The 22,642-nt window shown below is 30.5% G+C and overlaps 1 protein-coding gene across 1 annotated transcript in view; it reads right to left on the minus strand.

Annotated features, from left to right (window-relative positions):
- Positions 1–22,642, minus strand: part of LOC145312413 (uncharacterized) — a 61,279-nt gene that overhangs the window by 35,802 nt on the left and 2,835 nt on the right. Inside the window, exons 2-4 of the mRNA XM_080151649.1 lie at positions 3,142–3,233; positions 2,331–2,427; positions 1,908–2,025 (exon numbers count right to left, since the gene is read on the minus strand). Coding sequence (XP_080007775.1) covers positions 1,908–2,025; positions 2,331–2,427; positions 3,142–3,233 — 307 coding nt within the window. The remainder of the gene's footprint in view (positions 1–1,907; positions 2,026–2,330; positions 2,428–3,141; positions 3,234–22,642) is intronic.

The raw sequence follows: 22,642 nt of genomic DNA on the forward strand, positions 1-22,642 counted from the left end.
TAATCCACAGAAGAGGGAATTTTGTGTATTAACATTGGAATTGTTTATTAATTTATCGGCCATTGTCTTATCCCTTTACATCCCTGTAATGTGTCTCTTTATAGCATCAACGGATGTTTGTTTTCCTCCTTTGTTAATTAATTTCCTTGTCCTTGAAGGACTAAAACACAGGGATAAGACAATTGGCCGATAAATTGATGTGCATAACCAATGATGATACATTAAAATTAGCCCTTCTGTAGATTAAAATTTGTGGTTGAAACGTTTGAACACTCAACTTAATGAATCAATCATTCAAAATTCAATAAAGTCCCTAAAGTTGTCAAGCCAACGAATAAGAAAACGTTGTTATAAAACTTTGGGGACTAGTGTAATAAACAGCTACATAAACTACATCTTCAAGTCGTGGAAAAAGATCAGAGAATACTTAAAAATAGAATTGGAGTTTGTAGTTATGAAATATCTAGCGGCTACGCCTCTAGGGTCTTCTTGAGGAAAGGATAGGTGGAGAGTCAAAATTCCAATTTCAATTTTAATTTCTAAAACAAAATGTGTTTGTGGGGGCGGGGGAGTCGCATTTTTTTCCAGAAGAAGTTTCTCTTGACACTTTAGAAGACAGCCTTTTTAAGATATTTTTTATATTTTCTTGGTAAAGGCTAGGTTAATAATGTCTTACTTTAGATAAACCAACAAAAAATTACATAAAATTATTTACATTAATAAAAAAAATATATTAAAGTATCTTAAATAACCTTATTCTAAAATTGAAACATAAATAATTGTTGAAAACAAGACCCTCTACTTCTTTTTCTTTCCATGATCCCCATTTTCTTGTAGAAATACAATGTGTTTTTTATGAGAACTTTTTTGAAAGCAATTTTACCCCACTTATAGTTATCAGAATTTTATGATTAATGTCTTATTTTCTTCGTTTTTTAATGCAATTAATAGAACAACAACAAAATATTTCAGTTTTTACTCAAAAAGTACAGTAAAATCTAAAATTCAAAACTAAGGTGTAAACATCTAAAAATGATTTTGATATGTACTTTGATATGTTCTAGAACATGTCCCTAATAGTATCTGTAAACATTTTTAGCTCTATATCTTAACTTTGAAGTGTTAAGCAGCCATTCTTGCAAAAGTTTGAATATTTGAGCATTGCAAAAATGCGCTAAAACCATTTTTAGATGTTCACACCTAAGTTTTGATTTTGATTCTAGATTTTACTGTACTTTTAAATAAAAACTGAAATACTTTTTGTTTTTCTATTAATTGCGAAAGAAAATAAGCCATTAATCATTAAATTCTGATAACTATAAGTGGGGTAAAATTGCTTTCAAAAAAGTTCTCATAAAAAAAACACACTGTGTATATGTAGAGCAATAAATACAAGTTTTAATTACTTTTCTGGCAAACAACAAAATACAATGTATTACATTCTTATATATATCTTTCTTTTTATGAATTTCATACTTTTTTCATATTTTTTACAATCAATGTTTGAGTAAATTGTCTTACATTTTCAAGCATATTTTCATTCAAAGTATATTATTGAACTTCAGAAAGAGGATTCTTTGATTTAGCATACTTTGTCTAAATGTTTTATCTTGGCATGTTTTGGTATTGACTTTTTTAGAAAACTTTTCAATACAACTTCATATTATAGACAGCTTTCCACGGATATTAAAGTTAAGATTTATAAGATTAAAACCAGTTTTATTAGCCTCGAGGGGTCCAATGACACGGGCTAACAAAATTGGTATTAATTTTATGATCAATATTTTACTATTCGTGTAAAATTGTTTGTATTACGATACAATATATGATTTTTCAGTATGGCTGACAACCGGTTCTGATCCAGCGGATATTAATCGGTTTCGGAGCAATACTGGAAAAATGCTTACTTGACTTATGATGAACGGTTATCTCCGTGTGGTCAGTCTGTGTGCTGAAGTCTGCGCCCTCGACCGCTCCGATCTCGCACTCCCAACTCCCGGCGTCCGACTCCTCAACCCGGGTGATCTACAACACACGGTTCAATACTTAAATAATTTTTGTATCCAAAGGGATAAGACAATGGCCGATTAATTGAAATTGATGTACATTCCCAATGAGCTTACACAAAATTACCCCTTCTTTAGATTACAATTAATGGTTGGATCGTTTGGACACTCAACTTAATGAACCAGCCAATAAAAAAATCTTCCCAAAAGTTGCTAGGCCAACGAATAATAAAACTTTATTTGAAAACTTTGGGGACTAGTGTAATATATATGACCAATTATTTTCAAGTATTATTCCTGTATGCCGCAGTCTTGTTCGCCAGCGTCCGGGTTGGCAGCCAACCTTCCATTCTCCCACGTCTGTCCATCTCTAATTGTGTAGATGGACCCGTATGGCGTCCGCCATAAACATATGCTAGGCCTAAACATTAAAAAAAATACAGTTACGAAACTTAAGATGTATTGAACTTACATTGCATTGCATCTGTTTTGGATAAATTTTGATATATTTACGCCAGGTCTGTTTGTTGGAATGTATGTAAGTCTGTATGTTTGTCTGTCCATCTTTCTCTTCATTTGTCTATCTTTCTTCTTTCTGTCTGTCTGTCTGCTTGTATGACTATTTGTAGTTTGTTTGTATGTCTATCTGTCTGTTTCTATGTCTGTTTGTCTGTCTTTCTATCAATCTTTCTGTATGTTTGTCTGATTTCCTGTCTGTCTGTCTATGTTTCTGTCTGTCTATCTATGTACCTGTGTGTGTGTCTGTTAGTCTGTCCGTCTGTCTGTCTATCTATCTATCTATGTATGTAACTTTGTGTAAATATACAAAAAAGATTAAGAGTTTGTCCTGAAGTGACAGATACTTTGCCAGTCTGTCTGTCTGTCTGTCTACCTATCTATCTATGTATGTACCTTTGTGTAGATATACAGAGAAGATTAAGAGATTGTCCAGAAGTGACAGATACTTTGTCTGTCTGTCTATCCGACTGTCTACCTATCTATCTATCTATGTACCTTTGTGTAGATATACAGAGAAGATTAGGAGTTTGTCCGGAATGACAGATACTTTGTCAGTCTGTCTTTCTGTCTATTCATCTGTCTGTCTGTCTGTATACCTATCTATCTATGTATGTACCTTTGTGTAGATATACAGAGAAGATTAAGAGTTTGTCCCGAAGTGACAGAAACTTTGCCAGGTACTGAGTTCACTGAGAAACCAGATGATGTCTGAAATAAACAAAAGTTGTTTTGATATGCGGTTTTTTTAAATATGCGTTGAGGTAGGTATTTTTTATATAGGAGATTTTTGAGTATAGCCAAAATTTTATTGCACTGTGTATCATGTATAGCATCGGATTATATCCAGTTTTCTACGAATATAAAAATGTACAATAATAACATTAATTCCTAGTTAATTAGCCTAGGCCTTTGACCTCTCGGGGATAAAAAACTAGTGTTAATCTTATTATTGTACATTTTTATATGCGCGGAAAGCTCTCTATAATACGATGCGATAAATAACTATTACTGCAGAAAGGCTGGGTTAGAATTTCATTTAAATACACATTCTTAAATATATTTAGTTACTCGCTTCATAATAATTTTGCCAATGATTAATTAAACAAGGCGACTTTGGCTTAACTACTTTATGGATTTTGATTGGTTGGTTTATTAAGTTGAGTTTTCAAACGTTTTAACCACTAATTTCAATCTACAGAAGGGGTAATTTTGTGTATCATCATTTGGGATGTACATCAATTTATCGGCCATTTTCTTATCCATTTAGATCCATGAGTCTTTTGCATATTTAGGGTGTGAAAATGTTTTTTTGGACTATAACAAAGAAAAATAGAAATTATTCTAAATTTGACCTTTTACTTACTTTTTAAGCGCAATTAGTGCCAAAAGTTTTATCTTAAAATTTTTAAAAAATTCTTAAGAATAAAAGGAAAAGATGTTTAAAACATTCTCTTTTACTTCCAACTTTTTGTTGTTAATAATTTAAGCTTTATTTTGTCAATTGACAGGCAGACGGACAGACATTGTTCTGCTTAATTGTATAGATATCAATTCTTTAGTTTAATCTTAAGTAATTTAAAAAATAAAAGCGGCTACGCCCCTAGAGGCCTCTAGCAGCCCTTAAGGGTAGGGGGTGGGGGAGTCGATCCCCCCACTTTCAATTGTAGTTTTAAAAAGAAAAAGTGATCATTTCTTTTTTTTTGGGGGGGGGTCATCTAGGAGCTATTTCTCTCGGGAGGGTGATAATACCTTTCCCCAAAATAGTTATAATCTTTTCACAGTTTTCAGGACATATGAGAAGCTACCCTGTAAAGGAGAACCATATCAGTTCAGTACACACACAGAGAGACAGAGATTCTCTTACTGAATTGTACTTTGTCACTATACAGTATACATAATTCAAATTTAAATTTTTTATCCTTAGTTTTTTTTCATATTCAAATTTATTGTTTGTCCATGAATATTTCATATCTACTATATATATATATACCAGCGGCTACGCCCCTAGAGGCCTCTAGGGACACTTGAGGTGGTGGGAAGGGAAGTTCCCCCAATTTTTATTTAAGTTTTAAAAAGAATAAGTAAATAAAAAAGGGGATGGGTAATTTTTCTGCGGTTGATATTTCTTAATAGGGTGGTAGTCCCCCCTTTAAATTTTATTTAACAACCATTAATCAATTCCTTAAATTTGGGACTCCTGCGTTTGTCATAGGACCATAAACTGTTCCAGGACAAACGCAAGAGTCCCAACGCAAGAGTGTTCAAACGCAGGAGTAATAAAATATTAATTTTTAAATTAAGTATTTCAACAGATTAGGTTAGGTTAAGTGTCCACTCCTGCGTTTGGGACTTCTGCGTTTGTCATAAGACCCTATAAACCACCTACATATTGTACTGAGAGAGGAGATAATGGCTTTTTATTACACAAGTTCCCAGAGTTGTAATAACATTTTCTTTTTCGTTGGCTTTATAACTTTGGGGACTTTAACGAATTTTAATTGGTTGAATCTTTAAGTTGAATGTTCCAACGTTTCAACCACTAATTAAAACTTACAGCAGTAGTTTTGTGTATAATCATTGTGGATGTACATCAATTTATCGGCCATTGTCTTATCCTTTTAGATCCCTGCATGAAATGAATGTAAAATTAAATTTCCAGCATTTAAGCTGTCGAAATAAAAATTAAATTAGAAATACCAACATTGCCCTTTAACCTTTACATGTCAGGGTTAAAGGATAATGTACTAAGGATGGTTTTAGTCTATTTAACAACATTGTGCTAAGATCAGAAATGTATGATCATTCAGCTTAAATACTACAGAGAACCAATTCTTTGATTATATATTTTTAGTTCAGTTTTGGGCTAATCCAATACATTTAATGTAGTACAATTTTAACGTCTTTAGTTATGATACGGTGTAGGTCTAGCATTGGTCAATCAAAATGTATTCTGGCCTGCCATTGGTAATTTAGTCTGTGTATTGGCCTTTCAATGGTCATTTGTATTGTATTGCGTCATTTTTTATAGGCACTAAAAAAAGCTTCTTATTTTATATTACTGAAGAAACATTTGAACAAAATAAAACAATATGATAATACCAGATTAAGTTTTTAAGTATTTGCTAGTCTGTATGTGCGTGCGTGGTAACACATTAGAATGACCTTTTTATAGGTTTTGCGTGCGCATAAGTATATGTTTACTGTACGATTTATTTGGTGTCCATACAATCATCTGTAATACAAAGTAGCTTGATGTCTCTCCGTCTCTTAAGATCTCGGTAACCAATGTTCGGATTCTACTCTTCAGGGAATATACCTATGGTCTTGTGGTGGTTTTAGGCTATTTTCATGGGGCGTGGGACACCCCCAACCCCCCCAAAATAAAAATCCCCCCAATTTTTGGTGGCAGTACCAGAGGTACTTATTTTTTTTAATTACCTCTTGGGGTAAAGCCTCTAGAGGCTAGGGGCAAAGCCGCTAGTACAAAATATATATTCTTTAGGTTTAGATTCAAGCATTCTTTATTGAGAAGCTGTTTATAGTGCATTCTAAATAGAATTTACCCCATGAACAATATTAATATTCTGTAGATGTAAGTACTTTCAAATTTAAAAACCCCACTCGCCCGCCAACCCTGGACTAAACATACCTAAACTACCATGGCCCTAAAAGTTTCACAATTTTGCTGATTCAAAAATTTCTACAATATTGTATAAACTACCAACCTAAGAAAAGAAAGAAATGGCGAAAACTGAAAAGAAAATTGCCATTCAAATGTTTCAAATTATATGTGATGGAAATATTAACATTTTTCGTTGTTTTTGCATATTTTAAAGGTTAAACAGAAAAAAATCCACATAGAAAGGTAAATAAAAGTAAACTATTAGCAAGAATTATGTACATATTTTTAAAAGTAATTATAAACTAATTCTTTATGAATTTGAAAATTGGACCACAACTCCAAAGATATGTGGAAATCAAATATAAAATCTTAGTATAATTATTCATATTAAGAAATTTGAAAATCTTTAGCGTACTTAAAACATACATACTATCAAACAGTCAAACTTTCAAAACAATGTCATAGGAATCTTCACTAGAATGTTTAACTTTATTTCATTAAAAGAAGCCAACATAAAAATATAAAAACTGAAAACAAGCAAAATATACTAAAATTAGCTTTTTATCTTAATTAGGAGCCAAGAAAATCGCGTTTTTTTCTGATTTTTCTACAAACCCTATCTTTCTTAACATGTCTATTATTTAGCTAATTCAGTTTGAAAAATTTAAAATCAGTTAATAAGAAAAGAAAGTAAAGATATTAAATACTTGTGCTACTAAAATTGACAAATTACTATTTTTTTAAACAAAAAAATAAAGCGAATGCTATTTCATAACACAAAGTTAAGCCTCAGCAGGATTTAATCAATTATCATCAGAATTAAAATTATTATTTTCCCCACTTAAAGAGCCAATTTCAGGGATAAAGTAAGGATTGCTTTTACAATTACGAATATGATCATGATAATAATCACTTTAATTGTCTCTGTAAGAAAAATTATTTTAAAAATTAAAGAAGAAAAAAGATTAAAACTGGTATTAATTTTATAATTTTTATTTTAATATTCGTGGAAAATTGTCTGTAATTCGATGCTATACAAGATTTTTTAGTATGGCCAAGAACTGGTAACAATAAAGAGGATATCAATCGGATACAAAGCCATACTGAGCTGGATCTTTAAATCATTTCAATGGTGCGCCAAATCGGGGTGCGCCGAATTTCAGCCAATCACAGCGCGGCATTTCGTAAAAAGCTGTGCTCTCATTGGTGGAAAGTTGGCTCGCCCCGATTTGGCGTACCATTGAAATGATTTAAAGATCCAGCTCTTGACAAATATTTTACTAGGTTGAAATCATCTCAACGAAAGTTATATCTAATAATGTTTCTTAGATTATTGTTTAAAAAGAAGAAAGGCAATTTTAGTTTCTTTTGGTTAATGCTAGAAAAATTGATATATAAACTTTTAATGTCAATTTTTGTACCCCAACTTTTTCATACCATTTCCCTCCATCCCTGAGTGTAGAGACACCAAGAGAAACAAAGAAAAAATTTCAACAAGATGAGCTAAAAAGCCATTCCTTAGGTCTTTAAATATAGCAACATTACAACATATTTAATGTCAACTTTGGCTGATATATTTACAGAATTCTTTATAATAAAAGACTATTGAAACCACTTTAGTTTGAAGGCTTTAATAATACCAAATAATACCCACAAATTATAGTTAATGCTCTATGAAAGTGGATGTATTTAAAATAGAGGAATACTAGAGTTCATTTTTCTTTTTTTGACTCAGTGGTTAAGCTATTATTTAAAGGGGTAAGACAATGGCCGATAATTTTATGTACATCCCCAATGATGATGTACAAAATTATCTCTTTTGTAGGTTACAATTATTGGTTGACCGTTTGGACACTTGTGACTTAATTAAATGAAACAATCAATAGAAATGCAACAAAAGTCCCCAAGAATAAGAAAACGTTATTATACGACTTTGTGGACTAGTGTAATAACGAGCCTAATGTCCCCTCCCACCCTGATGAGTATACCTCTATGAAATTATAATTTTGCCACCTCTATTGTTATTCTGATAAAGAAAACCACAGATCTCGCAGTTTTCTGTAGACGACAGGGGTTTCAGGGATATATCAATTAAAACAATCCTCATCTTTGGTTTTGTTGTATAATTCGAAGAGAGAGCGGGGATATTTGGCTGTTTATTACACTTGTCCCCAAAGTTTTATGATAACGTTTTCTTTTTTATTAGCTTAACAACTTTGGAGACTTTTGAATTTTAATTTTTGGGTCATTAAGTCGAGTGTTCAACTGTTTCAACCCCTAACTTTAGTCTGCAGAAGGGGTAATTTTGTGTATCATCATTGGGGATGTACATCAATTTAATTGCCATTGTATTATCCCCTTACATCTCTGGCTTCTTAAATTTTAGAAATGTCAAAACTTTTTGTCTTTAAAATTAACAATCAAAAATATTTATTGTTTCCCCTATCCCTTTATGTATCTAATTTAAAGATGGTAATTTATATGGTGGTCTGGATAATCAAAATATTATTAATATAAACAAGAAACTTGGTTTTTCTTATGAAATGTCTGTTTTAATGTTGCTATTGCGTTGTTAATGTTAAAGTATGGCAACTTCTCTATAAATTTAACCTTATGTATTAATTATACTAATTTAATTGATTTGTTTCAGTTCTTCATTTTAAAAAGCAAGGTAGTATCTATCCTATTATATAAAGTAGTAAGGTTTTTTTGTCTAAAGCTTAAGAATTTATTAAATGTAATAACTGATTGAGTTCTACCTTTAAGGTTTTAGGCTATTTTTCTGTCCGATTCTTATCTCTTTAAAGACAGGGTCCCTAGCTACAGTATAACATATATGATCAGCTCAGCTGCGATATAATAAGGTTATTAAAATTTCGCAAGAAGTTTCTTTAGAACAGCAAAGCATCTCAACTATATCTCACTTTGTTCGTCAGTCTGTCTATCCGTTCTTTAAAAACATTGTGGAAATTGTGAATTTGATTACAGAAAGAGGGGAAAATTAGCTGTTTATTACACTAGTCCCACAAAATTTTTTAAATAACGTTTTCTTATTTGTTGGCTTAACAACTTTGGGGTCTTTCTATGGATTATGATCGGTTCTTTTATTAAGTTTAAACCCATAATTGTATTCTAAAGAAATGGCAATTTTGTGTATTAACATTGGGGATGTACATCAATTTATCAGTCATTGTCTTATCCTTTAGATCCCTGATTTATTTAAGAAAGGTCTTTGTAACATCTTGTAAAGATTGTTGTCCTCGTACATTAATTACAGTTTAACATACTTTTTTGTGTCTATTTGACTTATATTTCGAAATTTTGTTTTTATTTGTTTCATTTTTTATTGGTGTTGTCATCAGAGAACTAAAGGGATAAGACAATGGTCGATAAATTGATGTTCAACCGAAATGATGATACACAAAATTACTACTTCTGAAAATTAAAATTAGTGGTTGAAACCTTTCAAAATCAACTAAATGAGTCAACAAATCAAAGTTTACTAAAGAAGGTGTATCAACTTTTTCACTTTTTATTTAAGATAGCTAGCCGGTTCTTTTAGTAAGTAGTAGATGTAAAATTTTTCATAGAATTCAGATATGCAATCGGTATTTTTTGTAGACCTCTTATTTTTTAAGTAATTTAGGTTTAAAAAAAAATTAAGTCGATTTTAAGGTACTAAAATGCAACAAAAAAAAGAAAGAAAATGGCCATTATGAACAAAAATAGTAAGATCTTTAATTTGACACCTTACTTTTTCAATTCTGTCAAGTAATTATTGAAAAAAAAACGATTTTTTAAAACCCACGTGAATAAAAACTTTGAACTAAATTTCATCATTACCAAGGCATAAGAAATAGGCATTATATATACTGTTAGAATGAGAAAAATATTACAAATCCATTCTAAGCAAAATTGAGATAAAAAGTTTACAATATAGTTTATAAACTACAATAAAAGGAATTATATGAAAATATTATATTATATTATACAGGCAACCACCTTATTTTTTGAATTGAGAATAGAAATGGGAAGGGGGTAAAGAGGGGGTAACTAAGGGATGACGAAAGTGTTGCCTGTACAACAAAATACAATAGGCCATTTTTTCATTTTGTATTTTTTTACTTTTTTCAATTTTGCTTACAATGGATTCTTAATATTTTTCTGATTCTAAAGGTATATATGAACCCATATTTTTTTTACCTGTGAAATGATAAAATTAAGTTCAAAGTTTTTATTCTCGTGGGTTTAAAAAAAATAATTTTTTCAATAATTACCTGACAAAATTCAAAAAGTAAGGTTTCAAATAAAGATCTTACTATTTTTGTACATAATGGCCATTTTTTTCCTTTTTTTGTTGCGTTTTAGTACCTTAAAATCGACTTAATTTAAAAAAAAACAAACTTAAATTACTTAAAAAATAAGAGGTCTACAAAAAAACCGATTGCATATCTGAATTCTATGAAAAATTTTACATCTACTACTTACTAAAAGAACCGCTTAGCTATCTTTAATAAAAAGTGAAAAAGTTGATACACCTTCTTTCCAAAGTTGGTAAGAAAACGAATAAGAAAGCGTTATTGTAAAACTTTGGGGACTAGCGTAATAAAAAGCCCCTCTCTCTCTCTGTGTGTTGTCATCCTTGTAAATTAAATTATTTTGTCTTAATTATGAGTTGAGTTGGTGTTGATAATTTGAGGTAGTTGAGCGTAAAATTAAGATCTTGTTAATTTGATAATTATCTTCCTTTTATAGTAACTCACTAAAAAATTAATATAAAAAATTATTGCTTTCTCAATATGATCAGCGTAGCTACTGTAAAACAGAGAGAGAAGGGACAATGGGCTGTTTATTACACTAGTCCCCAAAGTCCTATTATAAGGTTTTCTTATTCGTCGTCTTAACAACTTTGGGGACTTGAGTGATTTTTTATTTGGTTGGTTAATTAAGTTGAGTGTTAAAACGTTTCAACCACTAATTTTAATCTACAGAAAGTATATTTTGTTTATCATCATGGGGATGTACATAAATTTATCGACCATTGTCATATCCCTTTAGATCCCTGACTGTAAAACAATTTTGATTGTTTATCAATCTTCTTCCCCATTTAAAAATTGTGTATTAATATTAGTTTAAAATCTCGGCAGTTTCCCTAAAAGTGCATAGTCGAGTAAAGTATCCCTATCCTTATTTTGAAATATATCGAAGTAAGGGTTCTTTTTCGTTTGTTTCCTTTTACTTTTACCATAGGGTTAGACCCCCCGCAAGGTTTAGGCAAAGGCAAAAAAAAGCATAAGATGATACAAAAAAAAATTTTGGTGCGAGAAGCGCCAAAACCCTCTGCACGCCACTGCTTAAAAATGCTGTTATCGTTGGTTTTTTTTTCATTTTAAACAATTAATATAGAAAATCTTAAATTTATTATTCTCTTGTAATTTATATTTTTTCTTTGTTTAATTTCTCCTTTTGAAATTTTTGAAAAAAGTTAGTCTGCTTTAAATCATTTCTTATCATAAATCTTTAGATTTTAACAGGAACAATTGCATTCTTTTGCAGCGAAGTTTTGTGTGAAAAAAAAGATAAAAGCTTTCCAGAATGGCTTCGAAACCGATTAATATCCTCTGGATTAGAACCGGTTCTCAGCAATACTGAAAACTCATGTATAACATCGTTTTACAGACAATTTCCAACGAATATTAAAATAAAAATCTTAAAATCTATACCTATTTTGTTAGACAGGGCCTTTGGACGGGGCTAACAAATCTGGCTTTAAACTTATCATTTTTCATTTTAATATCCGCGGAAAGTTGTAATACGATAAAATTGAGGGACTTTTAGAGCATTTTTGCTAGTAAAAAGAATGATTTTTGTGTACTTGATAAATGAGAGAATAGCTTGGATAAACATTAATAAAGAAATTTTTTTTATGAGAGACGAAATTAAGACAAGCCCCTTTTTATTATTTTTAAAATCAAAGCTTTTATAAAATTAGGAACGGTCTGTCCGTCCGATAATATCTGATAAAGTCCTAAAATGTAAATATATCCCTTGAATAGCATTCTTTAATTAAGCAGTTTTGTAAAGAAATTACTTAAAATTTTGTTTAGTCTTATACATTTATCTGTTAATTCAGTTTTGATACTCTACAAGTATTAATTTTCGTTTGACCTACCGTTTTAGAGCTTCGCTTTTATGGATGTTGTCATCCTTGTTTTTATTCTCTTACATAAAAGTATTATTTTGTTATTTATATTTTTTTTTCATTTTATTCAATGAATGGTTTTTGAATATTTATAACTGAAATAAGCTGTTTTTTAAGATTTAACTTTTCTTTCGAAACAATTTAATCAATTTTAATTACATCATATTTTTCTGTTTACATCTAAATATAAAATTGATTGAATTTTCATGACGATGTTATTTTCTCAGCTGCTAAACAAGATAGACAACTGAAATTTTTTGTGAAGGTTTCCCATAATAATAAGTATCTAGTATATAATTTACTTTGTCCGTCGGTCTGTTGATCTTCGAAAGATATAAATACTTAATTTAAAGGGAGGGAGGGGACATTGGGCTGTTTATTACACTAGTCCCCAAAGTCTAGTAATCACGTTTTCTTATTCATGGGCTTGACAATCTAGAGGACTTTTATTGAATTTTGATTGGTTGGTTCATTTAGTTGAGTGTCCAAGCGTTTCAACCACTAACTGTAATCTACAGAAGGGGTAATTTTGTGTATCACTATTGGGTATGTACATCAATTTATCGGCCATTGTCTTATAACTTTAGATCCCAGAGTAATTCCGCCTGGGAACATTGATGAATTAGTGACTTTGGGCAGAGAAGACACCCCCCCCCCCCCAATTCAAGAGAGTTGTTTCTGTAGCACTAGCTAGCCAGGACAAAGTAGTTCAAAAGATCATCACAAATATTTAGTTCAACTCTGATCTCCAGGGATAAATAGAGAGATAAATAGATTTAAATATTAATTACTATCCAATTTTGTATTAATATTAGAATTTGTATTAGAATTGTCTTACCATTTTAAAACATTGCATGGTGATTCTTATAACAGTTTGGCACGATTAAGAGAGTGTAGAAATCAGATGAAAATCGGCTAAAAGGTTTGACAGACTTTAGGATCATACAATTATTAAGGAATTATTTTTTTTAATTATGAAATTATGAAAAGCAAGACAATAGATTAAAGCTAAATGTGTTTCAATGATTCTATCAAATGACATTCTTTAGAAGCAGCTTATAATGCCTAATAAAAAATGACGTTATGCAATACAAATGACCAATGATAGGCCAATATACAGACTAAATTACCAATAACTGGCCAATATACAATTTAATTGATCAATGGTAGGCCAGTATGACGTCATTTTCTTCAGGCACTGTAAAGAGCTTCAATACCCTCAATTGATCCCTCAACTTTACTTTGACAGATATACTATTCAGGGATAAAGGATTGTAAAGTATTAGGAATTTTGGGAGGGTGTTAGTACCTTCTTCTAAAATAGTTATAAACCTTCTCAAGACCTATGAGACCTATGCTATTAGAGCAGCTTTCCCTAAGTCCCTGTGATAAAGAAGGGCAGATGAGAATTAGCTTCTGTGTCAAGCATAATATGTTGCTTGAAAAAAACAATATATATTTTCACATCTTTTTTTTAAATAACATTTTTAAGACTTTTCTAATACTAAAAACAGATTAACAGATTTTTTATTACACAAAATTGTGACTATCTACTATTAGGACTTTTTTGAATTGCATCTTCTATGTAAGTATATCTAAATTTTAATATGAAAGTCAACACTTTCCAATTTCCTAAAAACTTTTTTGTAGATATTTAAATAGGAAAAGGGTAAAAAAGAGGCATTGTTAGAGGCTCATTGATATTTCTAGGAAAATTATAATGTAAGATTAGGAACATATTCCAAAAAATCTTGATGTTAAATGTACGCATTGTTGGTTACAATAAAAAATAATGAAGACAAAACAAACAGTTTATATTTATAAAAGTATTGCTGAATTGCGCCTTCCTGTTCTATTGTTTATATATTCATAAAACTTATAATAAAACAGACTCTAGCAATTCAAAAGAATCTAGAAATAGACTGTCATTGTTTGTATTCTAAATCAGTTTAGTCTTTATTTTAAAACTCTGGTATACGTATAAAATTTTAGACAAAAGTGATTATCTAAATTTGATTTGTGCAATTAAATTATTTAAATTAAGATTATATTAATAGTCTTGTTTTTTAATTTTCATAAATACAAGTTGTTTTGGAATATCTAAAATTCCTATTATATTTTTAATAAAGATTTTTTTATTCAGAACAAATCCAAATACACAAGGCATTAATAACGGTGATTTGTTCCATAAAAAAATGAAATGAAAAACAAATAAAACAGTTAGGGAGTTGAATCCATTTTTATAGAAGCAGAAATATAATCTATGATTATGGTTTGGACCCTCTAAAACTGTAATCTACCTTTCCACTTTCCCCTCTCTTGGTGAAGATATCTTCAACGCCGATACGATTTTTGAAATATAAGATTCTACTTTCCCTTCTCTTGGTGAAGATATCTTCAACGCCGATACGATTTTTGAAATGTAAGATTCCACTTTCCCCTCTCTTGTTGAAGAATAGATGTGGACGGAACTCTTTTAAATTGGGATGCATTAATAAGATTTTACAGTTAGGGAGTTGAATCCATTTTTATAGAAGCAGAAATATAATCTATGATTATGGTTTGGACCCTCTAAAACTGTAATCTACCCTTCCACTTTCCCCTCTCTTGGTGAAGATATCTTCAACGCCGATACGATTTTTGAAATATAAGATTTTAAGATTCTACTTTTGTCTCTCTTGTTGAAGATATCTTCAACAAGAGAGGCAAAAGTGAAATCTTAAATTTCAAAAATCGTATCGGCGTTGAAGATATCTTCACCAAGAGAGGGGAAAGTGGAATCTTACATTTCAAAAATCGTATCGGCGTTGAAGATATCTTCACCAAGAGAAGGGAAAGTAGAATCTTATATTTCAAAAATCGTATCGGCGTTGAAGATATCTTCACCAAGAGAGGGGAAAGTGGAAGGGTAGATTACAGTTTTAGAGGGTCCAAACCATAATCATAGATTTATTTCTGCTTCTATAAAAATGGATTCAACTCCCTAACTGTAAAATCTTATTAATGCATCCCAATTTAAAAGAGTTCCATCCACATCTATTAATATTATCATAAATTAGTTTTAATTTCTGTGACATCAAGTAATTATCCAAGGACCTTTATTTTAACTGAACATGAAATACCAATTGAGGGCCTTCTAGTAGCATCTAGGGGCGTAACAGCTAGTACTTATATATTTCATATTAGTTGGCAATGTTTTAGCTTTTACTTAGATCTTGCTTAAATTAAGCCACACCAATACTACTGTACTTAAATAACAAATTGAAGAAGTCGATCAAATTGTAAATTGATTGTTACAGCACATTTTTTATTGCTTTAACATTGAAAAAAAAATATAAAAAAAGGAGCAACCTTTGGATAACCTTACAATTAGCACAATTTACGATATCCTGTATAATTAAATTAGAGGAAAATTTTTAGGCAGAAATGATGATTCCTGTTACAGTTGGGTACAATTCATCAAGCGTTTAGTTTTTGATTATTACCAGAAATTTCATAGTCCTTTTTAAACATCCTATCATATTATCCTATTATAAAAAGAAGTAAGCGTTTTTTGTCTGTCCCGAAGGATCTTCTTTACAATGAAGCTTCTGATAGGTCCTGAGAAGGTTTTAAACTATTTTTGGAGAGGCTGTCTTCACCCCCCTCCCCCCATAAAAATATTTTTTAACTCTTTTGAAACTCAAATTTAAAATGGAATGAGGTCGACTTTTCCCTCTCCTACCTGTGCCCCTAGAGGCTTCTAGGGGGCGTATCCGCTAGTGTTTTAAATAATGCTTATTCTATTTAAACTTATCATTTATTGCTAAGTATTTTTTTTGTAAATCTAAGTTTTATTTTGGTTGAAACTTCATTTATTTATATACCTGAAAAAAAAATAACCACTTTTAATGCGTTTTATTTAAAGCATACAATTAAAAAGTTCTTTTTTAAAATTGTATTTGACTTGTATAGCGGTTTTCTATTTTTGGGGACTGTTAGAGAGTAAGATATCCAAAGCTATTTATAACACAGTATGCATGTTAAAAATGAGCCTATAAAATTTGTGTACATGGCATAACCATTTGTAAAAATATTATGCATAACTACATAACATACCACGCCATGCCTTTGTTAAATTAAAACATTTTGCATTGTAGCCAATATGGTTATCTTAGCTTCTGTGACACTTTACTGCCTAAAAAGTAAAAGGCATGAAGCTCTTTATAGTGCCTAATTTAATTTAATAATATTTGGCGAATGACGTCATAATAGAATACTCCATTGTTCAAATGTGACGTCATTCGGGTCACTTCCAAAATTTTAAAAAATTATCCCCTTTTATAGGCACCATAAAGAGCTTCCAAAGGGATTCTACAAAATTTACTCTTAAATTAAATGACGAGGTTTAGTTTTATATATTCTGATAAATATCTACTGTTTTGATTTAAGTAAGGCATAGTGTGAAAAGTATTATATTTATTTGTATGAGTTTTTTTTTAAATAATATGCATACAATCATGATAGACCATGTTTATTTATATTAGGTGTTTTTTTATCTTGGGGTAAATAGATAAGTTTTTGTTCTAATTTTCTACATTTTTATATAGATAACAAAAAAATGTGATTAATTATAACTGTGCATTTCAATACCCTATTCTATAGCCAAGGCATTCCAAAAACTTTATTTTTCATCTTGTATTGAGCCCTTCCTGTAACCCTGTATCTTTAACTAAATTTATATTTTATTTTTATCCTATTTTCTCGATGTACAAATAATAAGATACCATTTGCAATGATACTTTTTTTGTCTTTCATTATCATATCCCTGTATACCGATATGGTGTGGTGTCCATGTAGATCAACTAAAAATTGATTATCTATTTCTTCCCTAATTTCCGAAGTTGTACAGGAGATAACCCAACTATTGTAAAACCAATTTCAGCTACTCCGGTTAAAGGGAAAAGCGATATGATGTATAAAAGATTTATTTATACATTAATTCAAAATCTTAATTTTTCAAATTTGAAGCTTTTTTAGCTAGTAGAAAATATTGAGATAGGATAAGGGTGATAGGTACACAATCGGAAATTCAAACTCACCTGACCTCCATGTATTTATTATGAGGTACTATTTACAATGGTCCAACAAGCTAAAACTGTATATTTTCTCAGGGATCTAGAGGTATAAGACATTGGCCTATAAATTGATGTATATCCCCAATGATGATTCACAAAATTATCCTTTTAGCAAATTACAATTAGTGGTTGAAACGTTTGAACACTCAACGTTATTATAAAACTTTGAGGACTAGTGTAATAAACACCCCAATGTCCCCTCCCTCCCTGATATTTTCTTGCGGGACTTTCTGCATTTATTTACATACAACATTATTTAAATTGACATGTTACAAGAATTTTAAACCTTTTAAAAAATTATAATCTTTATCCTATTATATAAAGTAGTTAGCTTTTTTTTGTCTGTGGCGAGCGGTCTCCTTATCCGTTGAACCGATATGGTTCATCTTTACAGGGAAGCTTCTTATAGGTCCAGGGAAGGTTTTTTTACTATTTTGTGGGAGGTTATCTCCATCCTCTCACTAAAAATTTACCACCAATCCGATAAAAAAAATCTTTTTCTAATTTTGAAATGAAAATGAGTTTGGGGTCGATTCATCTTAAGTGCCTCTAGAATCTTCTAGGATCGTAACCGCTAGCAGATATATATAAGATGTATGATGCATGTCTGTCTCTCTGTCTAATAAGATCTTGCCAACGACTGAAACTCTTGCAGGAATTCAACCCACTGAAATGAACACTCGAAAAAAAAGAGTTTAAGAGGCAAACCCATCAATGTAATTGTACAGAATTATAATGAGTACAAAATTTTAAATTCAAAATCAGAACCTACCATGTAATGGAAGTAGTTATCCTTTTTTCAAAGGAAAAATATAAAATAATTTTGGTACAGAAGAACAATTTACATGCTGCGATTCTTTTAGAAATAGTTGCTATTCTTATTTTTCTTATCATTTTTAGATTTATGTAAAAGCACGTTATATTTCTGTCTGTCTGTACCGAAAGATCCACTAACCGCTAAAATGACAATGAAGCTCTATAGGTACCGAAAAGGTTTTAAACTATTTTGGGGGAAGGTACCTTTACACTCCCAAAAATAATACATCCTTGCCAAAAAAAAAGTTATCCTTGTTAAATAAACATTAAATTTTTATTAATTTGTTTTTTCTGTGTTACTTATGGCCATAGCAGTACTTGTTATTTGAAAGATAGATTAGGATACGAATAGAGCAAGAAATCTTGTGACAAGGGCCATTTGTTGACACAAGGCAAAAGTGCCTCATTTGTCAATGTAGACACCTTTGACAAAATAGGACAAAAAATACAACTTTTTTGCAAAGCAAAGATATAACATCCAAAAACGCTGAGGTTACGTAACACCAATCATAAAACAATCGTTTTGATTGTATTTTCATTAGCTGAAAGATCTAACTCAGTATATAAGGCAGGGATCTAAAGGGATAAGACAATGGTCGATAAATTCATTTACATCCCAAACGTACTCAACTCAATCAATCAAACAATCAAAATTCACCAAAGTCCCCAAAGTTGTTAAGTCAACGAAAAAAAACGTTATAATAAAACTTTGGGGACTAATATAATAAACAGACAAATTTTCCCTCCCTCCCTGATATAACTGAGACAAAGCTTAACTTTTTTCTGTAGACTATTAAAAAATATTAATACATTTAAACCATAATTATACACATAAATTACCCATATTAATTCATGTTTTCATAATAATAATCATTTTAACATACAAGGAAAAATAAAGTAAATTGTTTTTATAATTTGTCTAAACAAAAACCAAATTATGACGTAAATAAAGGATTATTATAAGATTGAATATGTCTGCAGGCAATAAAATAAACACATATCAAAGATCTAAATAATACAGTGATCTAAAGGGATAAGACAATGGCCGATTAATTAATGTACATTCTCTATAATGATACTCAAAATTAACACTTTTATGGATTACAATTAGTGGTTGAAACGTTTGGACGCTCAAAATTAAATAAAAGCCCTCAAAGTTGTTAGGATAAGGAATAAGAAAACGTTATTATAAAACTTTGGGGACTAATATAATAAATAGCCCAATGTCTCCTCCCTCCCTGCAAATTATAGGCCTTGTTCATATGTAAAAAGCTTCGCTTTTAAAAATTATTTTGTAAACATTATATGAAAACAATTGAACATTGAACTGTAGGTTTTACCAGTACCCATTGTTTTTAGTCAATTTCTCTCAGTCGTTGGCATAAAAAAAAACTGTGGGTACTTTATACTAGCAGTTTCCAACATTTTACCAATAATATTAATCTAAAAAAGGAGTAACTTTGTTTGTTATATACATTGGTTTATTGTCCTATCTCTTGAGATCCCTTCAAAAAATTCTAAAGTGTTGATTGTCCTTATAAATTGTATTCTAGAACATGTGTAATTGATCAGGGAGGGAGGGAACAATGGGCTGTTTATTACACCAGTCCCCAAAGTTTTATAATAACGTTTTTATATGAGTTGGCCTAATAACTTTAGGGACTTTTACTTATTTATGATTGGTTGGTTTATTGAGTTAACACTTCAACCACTAATTGTAATCTACAGAAGGGGGAATTTTGTGTATGTAAATCAATCAATCGGCCATTGTCTTATCCCTTTAGATCCCTGGTAATTGATTGATGATATGTAAACATGCCAACATTAAATCAAACTTTAGACACAGTGATCTAAAATTTTAATATTGGTCAAAAGAAAAAGTTGTTTAGAGCCTTAAACGTCAGGATACAAAGTTTTTATTATAATTTTGAAAATAGAAACATAAACAATAAAAAGTCAGAAATTTTTATAAAAAAAAATTTAAAAGAGGATAAGATACATTTGTACAATAAAAGTACATAGTAAGGTTTAAATATCCTCTAATCTATATGAAGACTTGTGGATAAATGATAGGTCAAGCTGAATAAGGCAGAGAGTGGGAACAATGGCCTGTTTATTACAATAGTCCCCAAAGTTTTTAAATAACGTTTTCTTATTCGTTGGATTAACAGCCATAGGGTCTTTTTATTGAATTTTGATTGGTTGCTTCATTTAGTTGAGTGTCCAAATGTTTAATTCACTAATTGCAAAAGGGGTACTCATTTGGGATGTACATTAATTAATCGGTTATTGTCTTATCCCTTTAGATCCCTGAAAAATCCATCCCTATTCCCTGAAATATGTAGACATTGGGTCAAGGTGGTTTCTTCTGGCTGTAGCTAGTAGATTGATATGATTACATGCCACGATGATATAAATAACTCTAACACACAAACTGTATAATAATGCAAGGTAACTTATACAGGAGGCGTTAATATCATTTTCCAGTATAGCCTCGAATCCGATCAATATCCGCTAGATTAGACCCGGTTCTAAGTAATACTTAAAATTCATGTATAGCAGCGTTTTCCAATTTTTCACGAATACTAAAAAAATCATAATATCAATAACAGTTGTGTTAAGCCCATGGCCTTCGGCCCCTCAGGGCTAACAAATCTGGTTTGAATCTTATAATTTTTAATTTTAATATCCGCGGAAAGCTGTCTATAATACGATGCGATAAATAAGGTCATCTAAGAAAAACTATTATGAACTGTGATCTTTATTGATAAAATTACAGCACAACATTGTTCTCTTTCAAGCAAAATAATACAATATAATAATACAAATTGTTGATTGGCAGAAAAATCAGAGGCAAGACATAAATAGCTTAAATATCATAAAATGATAAAAAGTTTAAAATTTAACAAAATGCATTATCAAAAGGCAGAAAGTGTTCTTTTAGGGGTTAGGCTGAATTAGAGCTTGATGCTAAATTTACTAAACCCCGAACAAACATATTATGCAAATCTGAACTTTCAAAATAGCATCTTTATTATTCATTTAGGATGATTTTACAATAAATATGAAATTTAGATGCCTCTTTTGGTTACAAAATTCCACTGTTATTTTTTAATTTATCAGCACCAATAAAGCACAAGATCTCAAAAACAGCATTTGGGGGTAATACTGGTGAACAAACATATTATGCAAATCCAAAACAAAGCAAAAAAAAGGTTTTTTGGCACTTTTCTCCTCTTTTAAAGATTGATTATGATAAAATAATAATTTTTTAAGGGATTTATGCATTAATTATTATGAAATGTAGTATAAGGTAGAAATTAATGATTTTTCTAAATAAGAAATGTTTGAAAAAAATAAATTCGATCCCTATCACTTTAGAGGACAGCTGCTGACCCCCAGTCTTATGGATGAACCTAAATACATGTTAAAGATAAAAATTACCCTGAAAAGTATACAAAAATGTTTTTTGGTGTGTTGAAAAAATCTATTTTAAAATCTTGATTTTGAGGATGATGACCTTTAAGATGCCCCTATTGGTGGTGATGGTGAGCAAAATGTTATCAAAGTGCATGTCCATGATGACAACTTATATATTAAACTATGATCCAATTTTTGTAGTTATAGCATCCTCCGGCCCAGCATTATTTAAAAAGAAAAGAATTGCAATTTTATTTACTTCAATTCATAAGGTGAATACTGTAGTTTTTAGAAGATGGTTATATTTCTTGTCGGAAGGCTCCATTGGAGGCTGCTATGACTACAAAAAATGGTACATAGGTTAATAGACAAGTTGTTGTAATGGGCATGTACTTAGATAACATTTGGCTCACCATTACCACCAACAGGAGCATCTGAAAGGTCATCATCCTCAAAATCAAGATTTTAAAATGAATTTTTTTAACACATAAAAAAAAAAATTTTTGTATACTTTTCAGAGTAATTTTTATCTTTAACATGTATTTAGGTTCATCCATAAGACTGGGGGTCAGCAGCTGTCCTCTAAAGTGATAGGGATCGAATTTATTTTTTTCAATCATTTCTTATTTAGAAAAATCATTAATTTCTACCTTATACTATATTTCATAATAATTAATGCATAAATCCCTTAAAAAATATTATTTTATCATAATCAATCTTTAAAAGAGGAGAAAAGTGCCAAGAAACCTTTTTTTTGTTGCTTTGTTTTGGATTTGCATAATATGTTTGTTCACCGGTATTACCCCCAAATGCTGTTTTTGAGATCTTGTGCTTTATTGGTGCTGATTAATTAAAAAATAACAGGTGAATTTTGTAACCAAAAGAGGCATCTACATTTCATATTTTTTGTAAAATCATCCTAAATGAATAATAAAGCTGC

This window comes from Acartia tonsa, chromosome 2, assembly GCF_053477335.1.
Source record: "Acartia tonsa isolate MP-2025a chromosome 2, ASM5347733v1, whole genome shotgun sequence".
In the NCBI taxonomy this organism is placed as follows: Eukaryota; Metazoa; Arthropoda; class Copepoda; order Calanoida; family Acartiidae; genus Acartia; species Acartia tonsa.